A 25,984-nucleotide genomic window follows, 5' to 3' on the forward strand; every position below is an offset into this window, starting at 1 on the left:
TAATTGGTGTAGTTGAGGGCTTCTGAAACGTTCCGTGCTTTCGTGGCTGTAGAAATGGCTCTATGTGCATTTCATTTGGATTTATATGCGAAATGTTTTGCTCTGCAGTGGATTACTGTTTGAAGAGTAAAAAATAAAAAAATAAAAAATTGGGATTTTTAATATTTTCTGTTTCAAAGAGTTTGCAAGTATATGCCAAGATGCCATTAAAAATCTGCTGTGAGTTCACTACAGATCTTTAAAAAATGTTTAGATTTAGGAATTTGGAAATTATTGCTAAGATACTGATTTGGGACTAAGGATGTGTAGTACATCTAATTAATATTATTAATGATTAATTATTGATTTTAATATTGATTTGATCAATTTTTATCAGTGAATAGATTACTTGTGTATTAAATACTGTGTATTCATGTCTTTCAGCTGTGGGCAGTTTTGTGAACCTTCTTGAGCTGTCATGTCACCTGTTTTCCACTTTTTTGTATACTGAGACAAAAATCTGTAGATCAGGTTCTCTTCCAGGCCCCATAATACACAGGGAAAAAGGTATTGCTTGCTGGCAGCCATCTTGCTGAGAACATAGCAAAAATCTTTGTCTGAGTTACAGGGCCATGAGCAAAATGCATTTTGTATTGTTACCAGACTGGCTGCTATTGACATCTCAATCTAAAAACGTAATAATTGTAAGAGATAAAGGTGTTATTTCTGAGAGACAGAAGTCTAACTTAGTTCTCAAATCACAGCTATCCATGAAAGAAGCCAAGGAAGTCAGCTGCTTTGTTACCTTTAGTATTTTAATTCAGGTTGCTTGTCTGGTCTGACCTTTAACTTTCACCACAAATAAAGCTTCACTGATGAAGAGAGACTCAAAGCTCATGTAACTTTTTAAGATGGTAGGGGTTTGTTTTTATTAATTTTTGCAAGCGTGAATTTTTCACATTAAAAATGCTTTTGTATAACTGGGTTGTATAGTAGACAAATCATGGTCAGTACATCTACTTTATTTTAGCATTCATGCTGCAGTTCAACATTAGGCTGTCATGACAGGTATCTTTTTGCTATCTTTTCACTTTCTTTCCTTTTCTTTCTTCCCCAATAAAGTAACTTGTTCGTGCTTCAAATTTTTGGACCTGTATTTGTCTAGTGACCTGGACTTCTTAAGTATTGCTTGGGATTTCTTTCTTGTTTGAAGTTGCAAATGTCCTTGAACTTCAGTATTCATGTTTAAAGGGGATTCTGCACCAAAGAGGTGTTGTGTATTCAATGATGCTTTTTTTTTTTTTTTTTTCTCCTAAGGAGCAACTTTTTGTTTTAGAAGTGTAACTTTTCTTTCTTTTTCTCAGTGAGGGATCAACTTGAGATGCTGAGCTGATAATTATTATACTGTAAATGTTCACTTAGCAGGTAGTAAAAATGAGTTACTCGTGTTTCACATTGCCATGCCTACTTCAAAGTATGGAATTTCACTTGAAGTGACTCAGAAGCTCTGGGTCTGGCCAAGGTGTGCTCAGTGTACAGCAACTCGCTTGGTGCAATTGCTGGAGCTGCTCTGTAATTCTCAGCCATAGCAGCAACTCTGTGACACACACTTAAACTTTGCGATTTGATGGAAGGCTTCTGTGTCATTTTGGTTTTAAGGCTGCTGCTCTCAGTCCTCTAGGGAAATTGCAGGTCAACACTTGATGGGAAATGGTCAAAGTAACTGTGTTTCAAAGACTAACTACAGCTTCTATTCTATGAGGATCTTCATGGACTTAAGGCATCACTTTTCTGAATAAACGAAATGCAAAGCAAAATGTAATGCAACTGCCCAAAGCTTACATCCTTTTTGGCACACTGACGGTGCTCACAGGGTTTTCTAACTCGGTCCACCAGAAAAAGGTATTTATGTCCAGAATAATTCCTTGATGAAGATGAGCAAAATTTAGCTGCTTGTTTTTTACTGGAGAAAAAACCAACAAACAAAAATTTTAGAATTCAAATGTATTATGCCATTTATTATGATAAAATTATTTTTCAAACAAGCACAGTAGTGATTGATAAAATAATGGTCTTCAGAGCTCATTGAAATGGGGTTTATGTCTGATTTGGTAATAGAAATTTTGATGAAAAATTTGTAAATGTTGTCGTGTGTAGGCATCAACCATTTAAATTACCTATGTAACAACTGTATCTTGTAGGTGCCTGCATTTTTTTTTTTCTTTGCTTTTCACATTTTCTGTTTAAAAGCTGTGGGAACAGATTAGGTTTTTTGTTCGCAGATAGAAATAAACATGTCAGTTGTTACAGCATCAATCCAATAATTTGAGCTCACGTTATATGCGTTTGCATACAAGGTAGAACTATGATGACTATTTTTTGCTTCTATAATGAAAAGGTTTATTCTGGTTGATTTTTACAAATCATCCATTTTTAATATATTTAATTTATTCTCATTTAATATTGCTTACAGATTTTCAGCTCTGCTGCTGTTGCTGATAAGCAGCTACTTGAGACGGGGAAGTGGTTGCATCAGCAAAAACTGTGAAATTTGTTATACACATAACTAAAATGAAATTGGAAAGTATGTACTTTTATGTCGGTTGCAGGAACTGGAGCATTTACATGAGCATTATTTTAAAATGATTTTTTTTATGTAAGATGCAATGACTTACAAAAAAAACCTGTTTTTTCCTTAAAAAAGTTGTAGCTGTTTTTCTTGACATATGAATACATTACTGAAAAATAGGACAAACAAAACCTGAAACTTATTGAGGGGAAAGAATAGAGTGATTCGAGACTGTAATTATTCTGGGGCTGATCTTTAAGAGCCTTGTATTTCTGGGGAAAGAACTTGCTTCTGCATCTGAAACAGAAATGTTTCAGCCAATATTAAAATCCATTTCTGTGGTGCTAGTTCACTTCAGTTCTTCATGTTTCAGTGGAAATGCAACAGTGCTTCCAACAGTGTTTATCAGTGATGATGTTTCTAAAATGCCAGTGTGATTCTGAACTTCTTACAGCAGTGTTTTTTGTCCTGGATTCAGTGTGTTGTGACAATTGGTGTATTGTTTCTGAGTGGTATGTAGCTCTTCCCATCGCTCTAGGATGGAGGTGAGTTTTGTTTGTAGCTATTCCAGAACATAATCAAATTCCTTTTCTTGATGGAAAGACATTTTCAGCTAATGACTTTTGTTAATTATCTGCCTGATACAGATCTTGATCATGTGACCAGAATATCTTATTAACATAGCACAAAAGTGAAAACAAAAGCTTTTCTACCAACAGTTACTTTGCAAGTTTCTTAATGCTATTGAACTACTTAGGCACAAACCAATTGCTTCTGTGCTGAATAACATGATATGCTGAACCAAATTAGTCCCTTCTATAGCTCCCATTAACAGTGAAATTACACTCCATTGAACCTGATTGGGTGCAACTGGAGTTAGAAGTTAGGATCTACCTTTTTTTACTAATGTTTTAAGGGCTTCTGTTGGTCTCAGCAAAAAGATTTGAGTTGCTCTATTTCCAGATGAAGCATCAAGTAATTTTTACAAGGAGTTTTCTTGGTAATTCTTGTTTTCAGCATTTTGGGTATGTTCTTGCCCTCCTTTGCTGTAGGATCGTCGTGTTAAGCTGGCTACTTCGGCACATAAGAGTTTATCTGTGTAAGTGCAGAGCTGCATGGGGGAAATACTTGGAATATATGCAGGAGGAATCATATTGGACACCACCGGAGTTTCTGTTCTGTTTGCTTTGAGCAGCATGTGGTCAGAATCACAGAATTGTAGGGGTTGGAAGGGACCTCCAGAGATCATCGTGTCCAACCCCCCTGCCAAAGCAGGTTCCCTACAGCAGGTCACACAGGTTACCTCTATGTCAGAATGCAGGCTTTTGTTTAGGTCTTTTAATGCTGTGCATCTATCAGTTTAAATTCAATGCAAATAAAAAGGAGAGGGAAGAACTTGTCTTTTTGTACGAATTAAACCAATGGTAGTGCTAGTGGAAGTCATGTCCAGTGTAATAGCAGAAATGAGACAGCAAACATTTTCTGTTCTTCCCTGTGCTCCATCTATTTTCATTTGAAGTTGTTTTTGCTGACTCATCTTATTCTATAACAGGAGCACATCCAAATATACAGCAGTGCACCTGGGAAATGGCTATAATAGTACACAGCATTGCGGAGGTTAACCTATATTTAATGTTGACATTCAAGTCAAGCCTCCTTTGTGAAATGGATCAGGGAACTGACAGAGCACACCTATTCCTTCCACTGTCTCAATAGTCTGGTAGTGCCCTTTGCCCACAGAATCATAGGGTAAGAAGGGACCTCAAGCACCATGAATCTTCAACCCCCCCCTACCATGTTCAGGGCCTCCCCATTTAATACCAGACCAGGCTGCCCAGGGCCCCATCCAACCTTTCCAGTCGCAGGCAGGCAGCAGTGAGGATTCAGATGACATCAATGGGATTTGCCTGACAGTACATGGCTCCTGAATTCTGTCATCTTTGCTGAAATTGCAGCAATTAATTTGCTTTGTGAATAGTGCTGTGACAATTAATGAAACAAGTAAGATGGCATCCAGCATAAAAGCTGACAAAATCTGATTAAGTACCAGTCAGTACAGTAAGCCTCATTTCTACTAAGAGTGAGAAGGGAGAGAAATTCAATATGGAAGGACGTTACAGAAGGTGGATGCCAAGGAACTATTTCATAAAACTTCTATATTTAATGTATTTTTCTAGTCAAACTGCAGTTTCTGTCTACCCTTCCTTATGACAGCTGCAGTGTGTCAAAGACCTCAAATCACCAAGAAGCTGTAAAGCACCTTATTCTGGTTGGCAAAGCTTCCATTAAAGGCACTTCTTTAGAGATGGCTTCCCCATCAGACCATCTGGCAGGACTGTGTTGGAGACTTTTATTTTTGCTTGCAAATTTCATGACATCTTGTCTCAGCAGAAACAAATACACCGAGAGGAAATTAAGTCAGTGCTTATGTGGAAGTTTTGTAGGTATGATGAAAAGGAAAAAAGGACTGGAAAAAATTGGAAGCATGAAAGGAAAATAAGATCCTAATTACCAAGTGGAACATTGGGAATGGTGAGGTGTGCTGAGTACTGAGGACAACGCGTAGAAGCAGAGCGAGCATGTTGTGGCACAGTGAGCCCAAATGACATTATTTGGTATATTGATAAAGGTGCCTTTGTAGAAGGTGCAAAACAGTTTATTAATACTTTTTATGAATAGAAGTTATTCTTGGAAAGCAGTGCAAAGTTAATTTTCCCTCAGAGTTTTTAGAAATTATTCATTTTCCCTTTTTGTTTCCCTACCCCTGCTTATTACCTGTTGTGAGTCTGGAGAGCAGACGTGCAAAACTTAGATACCATCAGTATACCGTTCTGTAGTCGGCAGAAATGAAGCTTATTTGAGAAATACAGACTAATGTTTTAGTTATTTTTGTTCCATCCAAGGCTGTTTCTAACCCAAGATATGTATTCACAAAGCTGTTGTTTCTTTTTAACCCTTCATTAGTAGCAGAACCAAAAAAAATCTCAGATCAACTTTTCTTCAGTATTGCTCATTTTCATTTCAAAATTGCATCAGCATCTTGTCTTAATGTAAAGCTTATAATCACTCGGGTGCAGGGCTTCTGAACTCATCTTTGAAAAATGAGGGGATATTTCAGCTGCTGTTTTCATATCATTTTGTATGCCTTTATTCATCTCTGACACTTGTTCGTGCAGTGCTACTATTTTTCTTATGCTTGAATAATAGCACATCATTTCTGTTTTGCTTCAGTGTGCCACATAAAATGTGGAAAGATGAAGTATGCTGCTGTCACACCATGAAAAGAATATTTTGATTCCAAGGAAGCACAAGCAATACATTGCCTTCGCAATAAAAATGTGTTCTACCTCAAAATAGCTAATTAGTTTTATAGCGTGTTAACAGAATATGTAACTCGGGTAAGGATGCAACAGTAAATCAGATGAAGTAATTAGATAAATCGAAGCATCTTCTTGAGAAGTGGGACAGAAACTTGTCTGAGTGTTGTTTATTTAATACCGACTTAATATTGCAAGAGCAAACAGCAAGACAGGTAAAGTACATCGTAATATTAATTATATGGATTCATCTGAAGGTTTGTAGTGAATGTTCACTTACTGCTTCTCTTCAAGGAAATTGCTGAAATAAGTTAAAGCGTAACATCTTGAATTATTCAGAAGTATCCGAATCATGATGGACAGATCGAAGTGATACCCAGTACAGCTTTGATATTCGAACGGCACAGAGCCATCAATTCTCTAAAAGTTGTTCTTTTATTTTAAAGAATACTTACTGGACTTGAAATTTCAATTATTCCTTCACATGCGTGTTTTTAAAACTACAAACTGTTATGCTATGCTTCTTAGTACAAAAAGAAAATAATCATACTTTGTGTTCAGTGGCGCATGATTGTCTTTAAAAATAGAAGTAGAACCCCATGACAAAGTCTAAGAGTCTCCAGAGTATTTCAGATGAGGAAAAATGAGCAAATATAAAAGTTCCTACATCTCCGTTAGACCAAGTGTTATCCAAAAGCAACCTGTATCTGATGCTTTCAAGGCAATGGGTTTCCATAACATTGTCTTGACATGTTTTAAATTTCATTTAGTACAATCCTGTTTAAGCAAGCAGTTCTCTTCAAACAATTTTTCTGAACCTCTATGAAAATTACTATTAGGAAAATACAAGTGTTAAGTCTTAAGATGATGATACTCAGATTTTTTTTTCATGAAATTGGCAAATACCAGTTATTCCTAGCATCTATTGCCTACTCATCTTCATGGCTATTCTGACTACTTGAAGCATAGTTACGTAGACCTTCTGCATGCCAAAGCCTAGAAGGAGAGTTTGCAGATTAACATAAATGAATAACTGAAGCAGAACAGGTGAAAATAATGGTAACAAAGAATTCCTCCAGCTGCTTCTCCCCAGTTCCTGTAGAAGAGCTCCAGTAGCTGGAGCAAAGACACGTTCCCAGCGCCACTGGGTTAATTTTGCTGAGCACCTAATCTGGAGTATAAATTAGCTAGGAGAAGATTCTATCTTCTTAAAGTCACTAATACTGCAGAGTGCATTAAAATAGCGATAAGAGTTGTTCAGGTGCTCCTGTTGTGAATCAACATCGAGAGGAATCTTGACAAGCATGCATTTTTAGAATTGTTTGAGCGACTTCATTCTCAATTTGAGTTTGTGCTACAGCACTTGTCTGTGTGCCTGCTAAAGAAAGACACTGATCTGTTGCTTGGTGATGGAGGAGATTTTTTTTTCCTGAGACTCAATCAAGGAATCTGCGAAGAATAGGATTTCATTTTTCTGGGATTAGGGAAGTTATTATTTCATTTATGCAAAAGATACGTTTTCATTTTTGTGGTGTTAGCTGAGTGCGTATAAGGAATTGGAATGAAATGGGGGAGATTAAATGCAAATTTTGGATTGTTTTGGCTAGCAGTTTGGCAGGAAAACTTGCAAATACACAAAAAATGATAGTGTTAATGCTGGAAGTGATGCGAGGTTGATTTATAAACAATCATTGCACAAAGTGAGTCTTGTCATTTTCAAAGGCAATATGAGGAATAGGAGAAGAAATAAGGTAATTTAAATATGAAAGGCAATGAAATGAAATGAATCAAAGTATGACTAACAAGGTGTTTTAGTGAGATGTAGTTAAGCTGGATGCAGTGTGCTTTTAAAGGAAAGGGATTTAGTAATAGAAATGTAAGTGTTCAAAACTACATAGAAAGTAAGCAAAGGAATCTAAATGGAGCTAATGTTTGGTAACAGTATTTCAATCTTAAAACTATTAGGCATTTAATTATAATTAATTTTGACCTGCTTCCTATGTGCATAAACACTAATATGCTTTAAAAACGGGGGGAGGGCGGGGAGAGAACAAATTGCCAGGCTATTGTAGTGCAAAATAAACATGGAGGCATAGAAAAAATAAGTGGGTCACGACATTACACTGTCATTGTAATATAAATAATGTATTTTCTGACTGTGAACTAAGTGATGTTGAATAAAATAAGTGATGGATGAGCCTGAAAAATTAAAAGAAAGCTCAAATTCCACCTAGACCCCAGAAGCTTGTTCTGTATGATGGGCAGAAAATAATCTGGAGGTCAAGGAAGGATGTTACCAATTGCCACTTGTTGGTGATCTAATATTAGTGGCTTGATATTAAGCTGAACTGTAGATGCGATGTCTGGGCAGCATGGCTTAAGCCTTTGGGATTCTATCTAAAATCCATCAAGATTTAGAGCCTTTCCTGTGACTTTGACTTGCACAAATGGCATGCTAGGTACAAGCTGTAAATCTGAAATTTGGGCAGTTCTTCTTTCTGGTTTACGGCAGTGGATTTCTGGTGTAAAAGATTTGGCTTTGTGAAACGTATATGTTACTTGATGCATCCCTAAGTCTAATTAGCAGGATTAGGATTTCATATGGAGTATCTATACTGCAAGGAGATATAATGGTTTTAAGGCATGCTTCTTTACCAGCATCTAAATACAGACTGAAGTTTTATTTTCTCATTTTTTTGTTTCTCTAACTAAGATGGGAAGTATTGATGCTTCATCTAAAAAATAATATTCCTGAACTCTCTTCAGATTAAAAAAAGAAAGTATTCAAAATGGACTCTGTGCTCAGAATTTGTATGCTGAGCTTGTCAGACCATGAATCTTTATTATTACTGCGCTTTATCCTTGAGTACATCGCTTGCAATTCAGTTTGAATATTAAGTGTCAGGCTCAAACGAGCTGGTGAGAGATTTGCAGCAACCAGCAGGTTCCTGTTCCAACCTTAGAAGCCTTTGACCTCTCTCTTCTTTGATAAGTGGTCTTATTTCACATGTGTCAGCTTACTGGTGTGAAGCTCCTGATGCCGTAAGTGATTGAGAAGGGACCCTTACTTGCAGTTTGTGATTTTCTCAGTACGCTGTGGAAGGTTACAGATAAAGAAAAAGGTGATGTGGAGCTGGTTATTCAGCAAGGCGGATGGAAACCTGCAATGCTTACAAATCCAATGCTTTTTCTCAGTGAATATGGTGCAAATAGAAAGAACTGTAGATTAAAAAGAGGAGAAAAAAATGATCGTTTGTTGCTTACAAGTAGCAAATCTGGACCAACTGGTTCTGCAGAGATGTTTTCTGTGTGCCTGTGCTCTGGGTTTCATAATTTATACACGTGCTTGTCCCTTCTTCCTGTGAAAACCAGCTTAAGTCAGTGCTTACTCTAGAAAGAGAAATGTAACTTCAGTGTTAAGATCCCTGTCAGTGTCCCATTCGGATTGCAGATATAACTTCACCTGTACTCTGAAGCAGATGATGATTTCAATAAAGAGCCAAGGATAGCCAAATTCTATATGCTCTTTGTATGAGCAGGAATAAATACTTTTTTTTCTTTTTTTCTGTATGACTAAGTACTTCTGCAGTACTAATGGAGAAGGTATATTAGCTTTTCTTAAAAATAAGCTGCTTCTACGGCATACAGGCATTTTCTTCCCCAGTTTAAATTACAGAATTGTGTTCTTTCAGTTATAGCATAGTGATTAACTGAATGAGCTATCAAAAATAATTTTGAGTCAGCGAGATTAACGTTAAATGCTTTATCAGAATGCAATATCTGAACAAGGTAAGAGAGATTGGGCTGACTGGTTCAGAGCAGCTCTACATGGTAAGGGAAATGGGAAGGGAAAGCTCTGGGAGAGTGAACATGCTTGGATCTATGTGAGTGGCTCCCAGCCTGCACACTCAGACCCAACATGGTTGGTGACATCAGGTGAGAGGGCCAGACCCTTTCAAGACCTGATAACTTTATGTAAATTGCTCTTCCTGAAAACTGATAAATATCAACCAACCCATTCTATACCCTTCCCATCCAGGGTGCAAAAAGATGCTCATATTGCCGTGGTGTGCAAATTTCCTTTAGTTCAGAAAATGTGGAGCGTGTGCTTATCTTAGATTTGTCCACAAGAGTCATGATTCAGTCAGAGGAAAGTGCTGTGTCCTTTAACTACGCTATTGCTGGTAGGGCTGCTAGCTGTTCTGCTGTTATATTTTCCCAGTCCAGATGCATCCTATAGCTGAGCTCTTTCAGTTATAGTGAGAGTATCCATACCATGTTTGTGAAACTATTGGATAAACTGCCTTCATTTTCCTTTTTACAACTTTCCCGTGTTCTAGTCATTAATTTTAGATTGTTTATTAACGCTGAAAATGCAATGTCAAAATAGTCATTTAAAAAGAAGAGGACAAAGTTAGCAAATTTAGCTTTATTTTCTCTACATCTGAAATTTCTTTCAAAGATGCATTGCTTTGCACAGCTATGATTCATTTCTTGACTCATTACAGATGAGAGAACTATTAGTTTCAAAATGGAAAATGTAAAAACCCCATTCTCTAAGTATAATGCTGCAACTCTTTGGTCTTTGTCAGCATCACAGCATTCAGTGCTAAAAGCTCACAATTGACAGGAGAACTCTACAGTCCTCCTGGTAAAAGTTCAGGCTTTTTCACGTTATTGTATGTCCTCTTCACTTGAATTTGTGGTAATCTTCGAATCTAGCGGGCATGTAAGTATATTATTATGTGGAATTGTGTGATTAATCTTACTGATGTTCATGGGACTGTTCTTTCTGCTTAAGAGCTTTGGTAGAACAGCCTCTTTATGCAGAAGAATGAGGGAGAAAAGCAAAAATTCTGAAGAAAAGCTTAAAAGCAATTATTTCTTAAGTAGTAGTTACGATATCTATGTTAATGGAGAAATTTTGATGCTTTCTGTATAAGGAGAAATTAGCTAGGAACGGATTTTTTCCATGTTGTAGGCTTCTGCACGTTAAGAGAGCTTTCTGAGCATCAGAAGTTTAGAGATGCTTTTTAGAGGATCTTTGAGGGGCTGTTTGAGATCTTACACAAGTAAAACTACTGACATACGTCTCGTGTACTTGGTTGTGCTTTTCCCTTCTAAATGGTGCTTTGTTTTTAATATTATATCAAGAGTTTTTCTAATCCTCAAGTTTCTTTATTTCAGAGTCCAGTCTGTGCTTGGTGTTCATTCTTCTCCTGATGCTTTTCCTTTAAGGATCACACAGGGCACACTGTCTTTAGGTCACCCATCATAGCTCTCTAAGCAGCAACACTCCTAAGAGGAAAAGTGAATCAATGACAATCTTAACATGAATTATCATTAAGCTGGTGACTGTGATTGCATTTAACTCTTACTGCCAGGTTTAACCAGTGGTGTGTCAAATACATAAGATCTGGGGCCAGCTGGCTGTCCCTGAGGGGGAAGCTGGAGCTGAAGGCACCCCATGCAATCGAGGGGTTCCCCCGTGGGCTGTGGGTCCATCGGGCCTCAGTGGGGAGAGCCGAACCAGGCCCTAGAAATGAGTGGGCACTGACAATTTTAGTCAAGGCCAGGACCCAAATCCAGGAGCAGCAGCAGTGAACTGGGACAGAGATGAGGTGATAACATGGGTCTGAAGTCCCTGAAGGAATTGGGGCTGGAAGAAATGTTCAATACATAGTTTCAGTTTACCACTTCTGCAGCTAAAAGAATGAATGACATTCTCTGTCTACGTGGTATAAGTATAAAATACAATTTATCATATTCTAGTTGCCTTTTTTTTCCCCTTTTTTTTATTTTTAACCTGATGTTCTGAGGATTTCCTTTTAGTGCCGACGAACATCTCCTTTTGACAGACAGTGCAAATTAAAAGATATGGCGAGGCACAGGAAACTGGAACCCAAATATGCCCCCTGGGTTTTCATTTACAGTTAGGAGCTACAGATACAATTACTGCTGACAGAAATTCAGAAGCCAGTGGCAGAGCGCATGTGGCAGTAGACTCATGCCAGGCAGTAATTGGGAAGATTATTTTTAATCAGAGCATATCCTACAGCCCAAACATTAGCAATCTCTTGTAAGGCTGACAGGAAATTAAACTGATACCAAACAAAAAAGCCTCAAAATAGAAGTAATGTGGTTAGAAGTCTAATGATGGCAAAGCTCGCTCCTTGTTGTATTTTGCTGTTATCTAACGGGAATCACTTTTAACTTGAAGCAACAAATATCATTGTTTAGTGGTATTTTAGAGCAGAATTGAAGGTGTCAGACGATGGTAAATTATACATATGCTTTTTGATAAAGTTGTGAAGGTGTAAATCAAACCTAGAATCTGCGTATAGGTATTAATATTTTTCTTATTGCCCTGGGACCTATATATATATATATATATATATATATTTATATATATATATATATATATTTTTTTTTTTATATATATATATATAAAAATACACACACACACGTGTGTATATATATATACACACACACGTATATACACATTTCTATATGTATATGTAAAATACTTAAAGGAACTGCTCATAAGGAAAAGCACTGTAATGGCTGGGATACTCCTGGAATGCACAGGTATGGTAACATTATAAGCCTGCATGGCTTGGAGCTCTCTGTGGCAGTGACCCCATAGGAGAATCTCTGCTGGTCTGGCTGCAGACCTGGCTGCCCTGTGGGAGCTGAGGTATTCTCACCTGAAAACCCCACTCTTCCATTTTTAAGGGGATATTAACATTTCTCAGCCTGGCTTCTTCCTAGATGCTTGGTAAGATTTCTTTTGACTCAAGTCTTGCTTTTATTTACTTTCTCAGGAAATAAGGACTTGAGTCCTGCAGAATGTTTATTGTGCTGTTGACAAATGTTGTAGTATCGTGTGCTAAATGGATGCAAAGCAAGAACCTTGCTCCTTGTTTTTCTGTGCTATATGACATGTTGAAAACAAAATTTAGCATTATAAAACCAGACAAGTTTCCTTTTAGTGGTGTGTACCATCTTAATGATATCTGATGTCAGTTGGAAGCATAACATCAACATCTGTGATGCTCAGCTGGGTTATCTAGGGGCTTGTGAACATGACATTGTCAAAATGCAGGTTTTCTCACAAAATTATTAGCATTTTCTCTCTGTTTACTTACATTGAAAATTGCTTTGTAGAATCATGTGAATATGACTGAAGATTAATCCATGTTGTTTAGCGATTGTTTGATTGGATGTTATAGAACGTGTACCTTGGTGGTTGTGGTGGTTGCTTCTATTCCTTCTCATTAGGGATAATCACTACTGAATTTTGATTTATAGGTGTATATATGTTATTATAAATAAATGAATAACACCATTTTGTTAGAAAAATATTCATTATGTTTACTGTCTGGAATTATTTATGTGGGTAAAACATGATAAAATTTATCTGTTTTAATAATACAGAGACTTTTTGCTGTATTTTTTCTTTGTAGACTCAAAATATGTACAGTATTTCTATCATCTGTTTGTATGAGGGAATGTATACTACCATGTGCACATGGAAATGAAAATGCATTTAGGGTGAATTTGTTATGAAAAACATGCTTGAGCTTACTGTAACTGCTGAAATTCAATGAATAATTCAGTAAAATATTAGATGTCACCAGCTGCTCATCGATTTAAACAAAAAGAATAGTATGGATAGAATGTTATCCTATTTTAATTCAAGGCTCTGCGCATGTATAATATATTTTGGATGCTCCCTTCTGTTTATATATTTTATGATAATTATTCTTTTGCAAAACTGTATGAAGTTTACAACTGAAAAACACCCAAGCAAATCATAGTTATGTATTCCTATTGAAACAGAAACCTGGACTGAGGACAATTTTGAACTACAGCATTGTATTGCATTAGGTGAGTTCCTAATGCAAACTAAGAATGTAGATTTCAAATAAATTGAAAAGTGTCTGGCTAGTTTTCTCTGTCTTTTAATTATCTATTACTTAAGTAATAAAATATTTATTCATTTTTATGATTGTTTGAATTCTGCTGTTTTTCTTTGTTCTCAAGTAACAATGTTATTACGTCCCTATAATGTATGGTACATTTCTTTCTTGTGAAATTCTTCCTCAGTGCAATATTTTCCTTATATTTTTTATTATATATTTATTAATCGTAAAGCTTGCCTCAGGCTTTCAGTGTTTGGAAAGCTAAAATATTATCTCCTATGAATCTACCTTGCACAGTAAGAATTCATTTTCCTTTGCTTAGGAAACTACACAGAAGCCCCATGCAAGTGGTGCCTATTGTTTTCATGATCGGAGCCTTCTTTCTGTAAGTACGCTGATTTATTTATTTACTTATTTATTTGCTGTTGTTGATTTCATTTTTTCCTGGGGATGTGGTTTGAAATGTTTGTTTTACAGCTGTATAAGGTAATATGTTGGTCTTGGTGGATCTCAAGACTCATAGGCCATTCTTAGAAGATCAATTGTCTTTTACTCTTCAATGAGTAACAACTTGTTTGTGGCTTGCAACAGAACATCTTCCCTGTTTCTGTCCATAGGTTTGAAATAAACTGTTCATTCCTCTTATTTCCCTTTTGCAGGTCGGGGTTGTGTTGCTGTGTTTATTTTACTTTTGACTGATTCTGTCAGAAAGAAATTCTGTATATTTATTAGTTGGTTCAAGCAGTCTCCCCCTTAGAACAGCCATGAATAATTCTTTATGCTTTGTTGTTCAAGCTCATAGATTTATAGAACTTGTGATGCGGTGGTTGTGTTAGTTCATTTTTTACTTTTTTCCTTCCTGAAAGCTATTTTACATTAGATTCCAACAGATGTTTTCTTATCCAGACTTTTCGTTGCTGTTTCATACTCAGATTTTTTTTTTTTTGTGAAGCATTTTAACCCATGCTTGGAGACAGTATTGATTAAGCACTTTTTATTAGGATACAATTTTATACTCAGTTGAATAACGGTTGCAAGATAACAGAAAAACTAAACAATGTGTATGATTCTTAATGTGTGTATTTGGTACTTTGCAAACATTTTTCACCAATCCTCTGCTTAAAAAAAAATGCAGTGCTCCATCTTTGTACCGTGTAATAGGCATGGCTTGTCCTGTGGTACAGCAATAGCAATTAGACATGTGCCTACAGTTATTCAGTGAGCCCCACACAGAACTAATAGAAATGTATTTGAAATTAGCCTTTTCTCTGTTCTTTGTGTAGTAAGTTGCACGTGTGCTGACGAGGTAGAGTAGGCTCACTTTTCTCACACAAAGACATTAGTGTTAGAACTTGAATTCTGCCACAACAGTTTTGTGTCAGTGAAAGAATTTGGCGTGCAGTCCTTGTTAGGAATACAAAGTGTCTTATACTTACTCTCCTATACCATACGCAATCTACCTCTAAATGTCTTTGAAACAAAATTTTGTTGTTTCAAGAAAATTGCCTGGTTTACAGGATAAAACCAAGAAAAAGGTTTGTTCATCTTGAAGGCAGATTGAAATCAATTCTATGGTGCTCAGCAAGCTTGTTGCTTTTGGCTTTTCCTCTCATTAATACTGCTTTCCATCACAGAATAACCTTATAATTCTGAGCAGAATTTGACACATTTGACAGCTTTTGTTAGAGAAATTGTAATGAAGAATGTAAGATTGAAGTTAGGGTTTCCAACCTGTGGGAGAAGGTGGTCCCCAGGATAATTACCAGCATGTTTTTAGGAAGCTGGCATAAATTTAACTGTGAATATACTGCTTCACTATCTAGGAATGTGCTTAAAAGAAATGATATTAAAGTTCTTTCAAGAAGATAAATCAGTGATTTGAGGTGTATGACAAGAAAGAAGAAGAAAACACTCATTTGGAATCTAGGAAGGTCTAATGCCTCCAAATCTCCATGTGCATAATTGATTTTATTATTTTCCCCTGTGATCATAACCTAACCAGCACAATGAATATCAATCAACTTCTGGGGCTAAGAGGTCATTTTTTTCTTACTAGGCTGAGACTGAAGTCCAGCACGTTGCCTGGTAACGGGCGATGTAGATGAGTTGGCTCTTAAGTGCACCATATGGCTGGGCGTTGTGCCCTGGTCACCCATGACATGGTGTACACATGTAGTACATTACTGATTATGGAATGGTTTGTCCCATCCTCTTATTTAGCACATTCAAAAATAGCAAGAAGAATCCAATGCAGATTTGTTAAGATTGTGGAATGCTATAATAATGAAACAAATTTCAAAGAAAGAAGCTGTTCAAAAATAGCAGTAAATTTTTTTCAGCATGTTCAGTATAGTTGAAGAATATATAGTTGAAGAATAGTTTCTAGTTTTAGCTTCATTGCATTGCTTTCATTTTGATAAATATGTCTAGATAACTTAATAGTTCCACTATAGAATTCCGAATTTTAACATTTATTATTTTTTTTAATTTTGAAATGTAATTCCTTGATTCTAGTAGCCTGTGGATTTATTTGGTGTTTGAACTTCTATTAATTGTGTAATAGTGTCTATGCAACCAAAGAAAAGGGTGATCAAAATTCTATTGCATTGAGCAAACCAGTAAAGCAATCTCAGATATTTCTGGAAAATAAACATGAGAGGCAAAAGCAAATTGTTCCAAATTTACAATGGGGAACCAAGCACAAATTATGACTGGGTAGGAATTTTTAGTAGAAATGAATATAAAGCCTTGATCAGCAGAGTTCTTGTTCAGTTCCTTAACTAGAATGTTTCTTCTCTTCTGCTGTCAAACGTTGACGCCGTTATGAAAGGAATACTGTGGAGAGTGGAATTAGACAATAACACATGCTATGATCTCTGTGCTCTGGCTGTCCAAGCCTGTATAAAGGGAAAGATGGGCAATAGGATTGATTTTTGTTGTGTTGTCAAATGTATATCCATGCGTGTGAAATGGAAGATCATTAACTGGTATCCCAATTCAGAAGGCTGGAGAGTTAAGCAGCAGTTATTCTGCATTTTTGCATTGTCTGATTTACACTTACCTAAAGCTATGTTATATGGCAAGTAAGCTGTCTGTCTGAGGCATTTCAGCTTAAGTTCTGTGAAAACCTTTCAGAACAAAATGTAGAAAGCTGTGTCATCCACACTGTACAAGATGTTTTTAGCTTTTGGGAGAGTTTCTGTAGACTTGCTGTCTCAATCAGGTTTTTTAGTCTTTGTATTGTACATAGTTGCTGTTGGTAAGTGTACTATAGTAGAGTGGTCCAGTTTTATTACTGGCACTTTTCCTTGGCTATAATTTTTTAAGGTAGTAGGATGAAAAGCAGGTGGTACTCCTTGTAAAACTAATAGGCATATCCATTGGGAGATCTGCCACTGTGATCCACATTTTAAACCCTGATGGATATGGATACATGCATGCAGGTATTCTGTCCATCCCAAATCTCATGTTTCCTTCAGTGTTAGGGGCTGTTGTCTTCCTGCAAAAGCCTATAGTCATAAAATGAAAGGCATTTCAAGTGCTGTTCTGTCATTATAAAGCTGTGTTTCACTTTCATTTGTTATCATGTTAAAATAATTAATGGGTAAATACTCATAGATATTATTGCAATGAAAATAGATTCTCCCGTTTTTCTTCCTCATTAAACATGTCTTTTAAAAGTGCAAAATAAAGCAAATCAGTGTTTCAAACCAGCATTGCATACCATAAGGATCTGGTGAGTTGAGTACGATTGAGGGATTTCTACCTGAGAGACATGAACAAAATGCTAACAAAATATTGCAAAGGGCAAGTTTTTTTGCTTTGTGCAAGCTACAAATGAAAATATCAACTGTCTACTTCCCAATTAGCAGGTGGATGTGCTGCTCGTTTCATTTAAATCTTGATCTTCCTTCATAAAGTATGGAAAATACTATCTTGCAGATAATGCTTAATCACTGCTTCATCACACATAACAGTTACTTGAGAGGGAGACAGATGTCGCAGACAAGAACGGGCCGGTTTCTCCCTTCTCTGAGCATTTATTGCAGAGAACATCGTGTGATAGGAACATGCTTTGATCAGTTCAAATCAGCTGTCCTGGCTGTGTCCCTATCGTCCTGCACACCCACAGCCTACTTGCTGGGGAGGCAGAATGGAGGGGGGGAAAAAGAAGCAAACAAAAACAGCAACACAAAAGCACTGCTCAGCAACAGGCTGACAGCAGCACTAAGGCTGGTGGTGGTGCTGGCATGGTTTTAGTCACAAATCTGAAACACAGCACCATATAGGCTACATTAGGGAAAAAAAATAATTCTATTCCATTCAGACCCAATACACCATAAAGCTGCTGCTTTTCCTCATTCTTCACTATGGTTCTCTTTGCTTCATCTACACCCCCATGGAAAAAACATTATGAGCACATCTGGAAGAAAGAGAAAGTGGTGGGATATTTTTTTCCTTATCTTGAGGGATATTTTGCACTGCTAAATGACACGGTAAAATAAAACTGTGAAAAAGATTGATCTGAAATTCTTCTCAAATTATGCTTTTCTCTAGACCAAGTTGTTGTGTGGTATTGATTTTGAGATCTGAACAGTCTACAAGTAATAAAAGTTTCAGAGCCGAAATAATTGAAGGTGGTTTTCTGTCTTTTGTATAAGCCAGGTTAGGATATTGAAGCACGAATCAATTACTTTGTCACTCTGGGTCCTTGGAACTCAAAAAAAAACTTTAGCGTGGCATATGGCTTCCAGATGCTTTGGTTCCTTGAGTCTTATCATACAGGCAGTAAGGTTTGTTTTTCTTCACAAGGTTGTTAGCAGGTTGGTCACTATTAGTCCAACATGTAGCTATCAAGGAAAGATGGAGATAGAATGATAAAATTTATGATGAGAGGATTATTTAAGACAGGCAAAACTAAAACTGAGTGGGAAAGTGCCATAGGATTAAGTGACAGCATGAAATCCACTTCTGGAATTTCATAATGGATGGAAATTTGTTCTTGAGGAGGGAGTAAATGACTGTTATTGCTCCGAATCCTTTCCTGGAAACATCAGATTGGGTTCTCAGAAGCAGTATTTCAATACTTGACAGCTGTCAGAAAAAAAACCAAATTGAATATTTAGTAATTTTCAGGAAATGCCATCTGTGCAGAAAATATAGCACTGTCTGCTAGGAGTTGCGTTGGTCATACATGTACTTGCTGTAAGAAGCTCTTGGTTACCCTGTATCCCAAAATGGTGTCGTGCAGAGAAAGGAAAGGAAGGGTTGGAGGTATTGAATAGTTTCTATCCAGGGGAGACATTAGCTCAAGCTCTTTATCTTGGAAAAGGTGACACCTGAGCGAAATGTGAGAAAAGTGATGGACTGAAATTGTTATTGATATGAATATTGCTGTAATGATTATATGACTCATAAGACAAGGATCACAGACTCAAGGAAATGATCTAGCAATGATGAGAGAAACTTTTCTTGCTATATATTGCTATACTACGTAGCTTTGCCACTCAGTGTTTCAGATACCACATATATAAATAAGAATATTTGTATTATGGACAGTGAGTGCCTTGCAAAAAGATTGTTTTTTTTCTAAACTTAAATGCTACAGTCTTTAAATTTGGATTTTCTTCTATATGAAATATGCTTGAAACTATCTAATTTGAACCTTGAAATTCACTATGAAATTAGTTTTGTTCTTAGTACTTCTGATTATGAACTGCTAAGGTTCAACAAGTAATTAGCACAGTATTATCTTTTAAACCAAGAAATATTTGTGAGATGTTATTGATTAAAAGTTCTAGTGAGTTCTTTATATATTTACACCAGAAAGGATTTGGAGTCTGTAGACTTTTTTTTCCTTTCTTTGTGCTATTCCAGCAAACGTGTCTGAAATCAAAATGCTGGATTAAGGTAGTATTCGAATATCATTAAGTGTTCATGTTATGTTTATGGCACTGAGATGTTCTCTATCATTTTATTTTATTCCAAAGGACTATCTGCAAAAGGGCAACAAAAACAAAATGTAGTATGGACATCTCATCTGCGAGTAATGTCTGCTATATTGCTTTTGATCCAGTGTAAAAAGCAGCTTTAATACTCTTAGTATCATAAATAGCAGACTAACAGTAAAACTCAAATTGAGAAATTATCTTCTGTACATTTTATCAGTGTGTGTGTGTGATTGGCATATGGAAATGAAATATTCTACAACAAAATATTTGTTTTCTACAGTGGCCCTGAGTCCCTCTTGAGAGGGAGAACAAGATATAAGTGCTTCTGCTATGAAATAACAGAAATTTCTTTTGTTGAGCTGAAGCCTGACTGTAGCAGAGCACTTGTTTGCATCCAAAGCCGCTGGCTGTTGTGTGAGAGGCACTCTTAAGCGTATTCTGTTAGCACAGGTGCAGTGGTTAGGGTGTGAGTGCAGGAATTACATGCACTTGCATTGGAAATATGAACCACCGTGGGACTGCGGGTCTGTACTCTGAGCCAAGCCGTGCAGATGAGGAAGAAGAGCAGAGAGGTCACCTGTATGAGCAAGTTTGTAGAGGTTCCTTTTTCAGTCAGGTGAATTCCTGAGAATCTAAAACATTTCAAAATCTGTTGGCCTATCCTTAAAATGTTTTATCTGTCAGACTGATACAACCAAAATGGCTTTTTACCGAACTAGCCGTATACCTGAGGTATTAGTGATTGCCTCTGTATTTACAAAGCTTAAATTACTCTTAGTCCATTTATTAGAAACAGAGGATCTTCCAGGTTGTGGTTCAGAGAAAGAAGTGCCTATAAATATGAAGGATACAGGTAAGATTAAATTAGCTGTATAGTTTCAGTATCATGCCTATGCTTGCAGGCTTTGTCTGTGATTTCATTGTCTGCATTTCTTTACCTGTCCGTGGCCGAGCTGTTAAAATCCTTTTAATCTCCACTGTCACCATCTCCCTTCACCCCAGGCCACAGGTTGCCACCCTGCCAATTCTCTGACTTGTGCAAGCAACACCACAGCCTGTATGTATAAAGGTCTACACCACACAAACAACCAGCCATGAAATGAGTTGTCCCGAGGCACCTGTGATGAGGATAGTGGCTTTTACAGCTAAATTAGGCAAAAGCAAGCTTTCAGAACTCTGATCAGGGCAGCCTGAGGAGGCTCAGCCCTGAGGCCTTGCAAACGCAGTGCTGTGTCTGGAGCCAGTTACTGGCAGTGTGACTGTGTTCTGAGTCACAGGACTATGCTCTGCACATGCAAATTTGGCTGTGTTCCTTAGATTTTTACTTGGCTTTTCTAGGCAATAGTCTAGCTGCAGTTTGGATCAGAATTGGTCAGATATGTATTTACACAAAATCAGAGCCTTGATTGTAAAGCAAACCTCATCTCAGTCTACAATAGGGTGGGATGCAATTTCACTCAGGTCTTGTACTAAACAACTTGATTTTTTTTTTTTTTTTCTTAATTACCATTAAGAAATTAACTATATTTGATATCAGTAACTCCTCATTATGTTGAAAGACAACTATTTTACTAGGTGGTCCTGATACGATAATATTTTTGAAGGAAGTGATTTTTTTTGTTATTGTTAGTAGTTCACTTGTCTTGGATAGAAAATCTACTGTTGTGGTTTTGTCTTTGCATTCCTGCAAATGGAGTATAGTTTTCTGAGCTCAGTTATATCACTAAGTTAGGCAAAAACATTCAAATTTATCATCAGAAAATGCTTCAGATCAATTGAATGTGTGTTTTTAATGATTCTTTTGTTTCCTATATTCAGATTCAGGAGCAAAACACGAGTAAAATCAAGACAATGGCATCATTATTAGTACGTTTGAATGCAGCTTCTTAATGAACTTTGATTTTATAAAGACCTTCTTGGTTCCTAAATAAGCGTAATTTGCAATGTCATCATCATCTGTGATGTGTTATTGGATCAACAGAAGTAAATTTCCTGTCATTAGCAAGTTATACTTAAGACTGATGAAATATAATGACTATTTTAAGCGTTAATAAACTGAAGCTAGTAAGTAACTATCCAAATACTTGAGGTAGGAAATGGCTCAGAGGAGTGAAAAGTAATATCTGAACCATTATTGGAAGAAAAATGCATGAAATACTGAGGTACCATTTATCTCCATTACCAATATATTTTAGGGCAAACCATTCATTTGTCCCTGGGCAGATAATGGTGGTTTTGTTTATGTGAAGTTTTTTAAAACTCTGCTGCTTTGTCAGAACATCTGTCTGAAGTGAACTTGGAGCCTTTGATATCTCAGGTTTGCCAGTGGTTGTTGCTGCATCTGTGACTGCTAAAATTATCTACAGCTGGGCTGGCTGGAGCTTAGCAGTAGCCAACTCTCAGTAATTTGGCTGATATGAGTGGAGCATTCTGGGGCTAGAAATAGATTCCCATAAGGTAAAATAACATTTTCTGATGGGGGGGGGGGTTGGGGGAAGGAAATTAAATTAACTTCCTGAAAGACACTTGTCAACTGTAGATGAATAACAGCTATTTTGAATGTCAATTGATTAATCCCTTAATTAAAATAATTTCCTTTTTGTAGTCAGAATACTCAGATAAATATAGAAAAATGTGATAATGTAGAAAATATATTTGAAACGTGTTTCTGTCAATCTAGGTTGATATAGATGATTCTGTAATTGAGTTTGTCAGAGAAAACCAAGTCTGCAGGCATCCTCTCATAGATGTATGCAGAAAACTATCTTCAGGCATCATTTTTCATCCTGTTATTCCTGAAAATATGGGAGATGCAGGTGTTATGGGTGTTGTTAATGGTACCAATATAAAAACCAGCAAAGAGCTCTTGCCAATGGGAAATCGGGCTTTGTATTGCAAGAGAAAATTCTAGGTAGAATTAAATTTGATGTCAATATCTGTGTTTTCACAGTTTACAGTAAACTGAATTTTCCATTTCATTATGCATTATATATGACTTTCAATATCAGCAAGATTTTATGAAATTTCACCTTATACCTATTGTAGTATTGTAAAATGAAAGGTCATTTAAATAATACATAGCCTTGCGTTGTATAACAGATAATACATATCCTTGCATTAAGTAATGGACTCCTTGCATTGAAGGTTTACCAAAGCAAAGAAACAAAACTCGAAGAGATGGAGCTTCTACCATGGTCCTGCTTTTCCCTCAGGAATTATGAGCTTGAGAATCAGAAGGAAAAACCTAGGCTGGAGCTCTGAAATACCTGGCAACCAGAGATGTAGTTGGGTTATAATAAATTTACCTGGGCTGTGATAAACATTTCGCTTTGGTCAGTTAATAGATAAATGCATACATTCTGCACCAGGCTGAAATATTTCAGAAGGACTGTATTTTACCAATTAAGTTTGCATGATTTATGCAGATGTTTCAGATGCATCTTCGTGGAGTAGAACCAAATTGTTTCCTTATGGTAATCCTGTGCATTAAGTAGTTTCCTACTATTAAAGTGAAGGTTTCTTAATGGAATAACTCTTAAGTTAAACATCAGTTTGAAGTCCTCTGTGTGCTTGCAGGTCGTTGCAGTTCATACTGTGTTATATTTAGGCTTCTACATTTTTTTACTCATGCTTTGGTAGTTCTCTTATTTTTACTTTATTTTTTCCTGTAGTGTTTTCTAAAGTTTGTTTAGAAAGTCCAATCTATATTTTCCAGTGAAAATTGCTACATAAGGATTATGCAGAAGAACATGTTTGCAAACCGAGTTGGAGAGCAACTAAACACAGTGTTAACATTTGTTTTCTTTTAATGAAAGTAAATGATCCAGCTGCATCCAGCCATCAGTTCCTCTGCTTTGCAGGACAGCCAGGAGACTTGCAGAGAAGCAGTGATTTGCCATGTGGCTGGGCCTTGAGCAGTCCATTTGGTTATGTGTCTTTGGAACAGGGACTTTTCCTTTCTCATAACTCTGTGTTCCTCTCCATAAATGCCTGGAGTTGGACCGCGGATGTATAAAAAGCTCAGGTGAATTTCTGTTGTAATGGCTACTTATGAAGAATTAAAATGCTTGGTAATAGATACTGAAGCTAAAGATTGCAGAGCTTTCTTGCATCTAGTGTTAATAATGTTATAGTGTGATAGATACTGAGATTATGTGGTGGCTTGTACTTATCTTCTCATTTTAATGGCTTTAATGTTGCTTATGCTTTTGCTTAAAAGGGAAATTAAGCAGTGGTTCAGTTCACATAGCTGCGTTTGCCTTTCTCCCAGTTGTACGAAGTTGATCTCTTAAAGTTGAACCTCTATACTCACAAATGACAGACTTATAATTCTGCAAGTACACCAAAGAGAAAACGTTGGACAGAGTTCTTCTGAAAGCTTTTGAAAGTTGATTAATGTTTCATAGACTTTATGATATGTATAATAAAATTTTGCATAATTCGAAAGCACTGTTTGATCGTGCAGCATTTATTGAACTAAGAGGCTTTATAAAATGCATAAGCAAATATATCAGACCAATGGTAGAAGTACTCCAGGGTAAAATACATCAATTTTTGTGAGAACTCTGCTCTAAGATACAGCTCCAGATTTTCGGCTGCTGTGATATCAAATACACAACGAGCTTTTTACAAACAATTTTCACCTTTCAAGCAACTCCCCTCTTTTATGGTTGAAAACCATTTTTTGACTTCATGAAGGTATGGATTGGTAGATACCATATAAAGACATGAGGTGGACCCCAGAAAAGAGTGCTTTCTGGAATGATTGCTGCAGACAAAGAGTAAATCACCTGAGAGTCCTTGGGATTCCCCCACCTTGAGGGACTGGGGGAGAAATGTCATGGAATGCATTGAAAAAATGACTAAAATAAAAAATAATAAAATAAAAAAAGCTTAAAGCAGGGTTAGTTTTTAAAGGGCTCCAAGAAGGCTGAGTAGTTGGTTCCTTTGATGCTCCAGGGAAGACAGAGCACTGAATTCCTCCAGATGCAGTGAAATCAAATCTGCTCACAGTGTATTGCATAGGAGTGCCAGCTGTGTGGCTTAGTGCTAGGGCTGAATCTCACCTATCAGCCATGACGAGAGCAGCCACAAGATCCTCAGCTGTGGGGAGGTTGTATATGTGTTCAAACTTCTACTGAACTCCACTATATACTTGTCAAAGGTATTTACACTTTCTCTGTTTGATTTATTTTTTTTTTTTCTCCTCAATTGGTGTTCTCCATGTTTTTCTTGACTCAGTGGGAAGGACTTAAAAGGAGAGAGCATTTACTCAGACAAAAATAATAATTTTGCCAGTGCTTTTTACTGTTTCTTTTGCTGTAACTATTTATGATTTGTCTTGGTTTGGCTGGTTCTTTTGGGGGTAGTGGGCAAACTTCATGTAGAGGGGCTGTGGAAAAAGCCTGCAGCAAAAGCATCTACAAAAACAGTAAGCAAATGGCATAATAACAGTAAAATATAAGTTCAGACTTTTTTTTTATTGTTCCATTTTTTTAATTTCAGAATTTTCTTTAATAACACATAATCTTTCCAGCAGTCTGTAGAAGAAAGCATTGTAACATATGCATATTATACACAAGTCCTCATTACTGCATGTAAAAGAGAAAAATATTTCCCAATGACTTCTCCCACCCCAGTCTATTCAAACCATTGGCATATTGATGTTGGGATAAGAGAGTGAAGGAATAGAAAGCAACCTTGGAAAAATTCATGTCATCTTAGATACGTCCTCATATTAATTTCACCAACTTCAGCTGATTGCTACCTGCTATTCTTAAGAGTTCCGAGGGTAAGAATTTGTGTCTACCCATGAATCCCATATCCTTCACTTTTTCTGTGATAGACCTCTACCTCTGTTTGCTGTGGACATGAATTAAGCAGTTACTTGCCAGTACTTCTAAGGGAGGATTTCAAAGAATAGTGCTATTTTCAGTAATATGGGATGAACAAATCCAGTTGGGGATGGAGGAGTTCAGGAGGAATCACAGATGTAGTGAAAATTGGTGATGTTAGTGGAAAAGAAACAGACTACATTAGAAGGTAAAAAGTGGATTCTTGGGTTTTTAGGCTGCTGTAAAGGAACTCTCTGTTTTCTGCTCTGAAAATCAACATGTTTAGATAATGTGTTTCTTTCCTCATTTTTAATAGCACTTTTCTAAAGATCTTAGGAAAAGGCATCCTTTTAAAATGACATTTTAATTAAAACATACATTTATGAACGCACTGGAGTAACCAATCTTG

The 25,984-nt window shown here is 36.6% G+C and overlaps 1 protein-coding gene across 20 annotated transcripts in view; it reads left to right on the forward strand.

Annotated features, from left to right (window-relative positions):
* Positions 1 to 25,984, forward strand: part of RBFOX1 (RNA binding fox-1 homolog 1) — a 745,900-nt gene that overhangs the window by 93,583 nt on the left and 626,333 nt on the right. For 17 of the 20 annotated variants that reach the window (XM_048962261.1, XM_048962257.1, XM_048962273.1 and 14 more), the window contains one exon: positions 14,113 to 14,175. The exons of the other annotated variants lie outside the window; for them this stretch is intronic. In XM_048962261.1, the coding sequence (XP_048818218.1) occupies positions 14,113 to 14,175 (63 nt within the window). Of the gene's footprint in view, positions 1 to 14,112; positions 14,176 to 25,984 lie in introns of those variants that run through there. 20 annotated transcript variants of the gene reach the window in all.

The sequence above is a fragment of the Lagopus muta genome, chromosome 15, assembly GCF_023343835.1.
Source record: "Lagopus muta isolate bLagMut1 chromosome 15, bLagMut1 primary, whole genome shotgun sequence".
NCBI lineage: Eukaryota > Metazoa > Chordata > Aves > Galliformes > Phasianidae > Lagopus > Lagopus muta.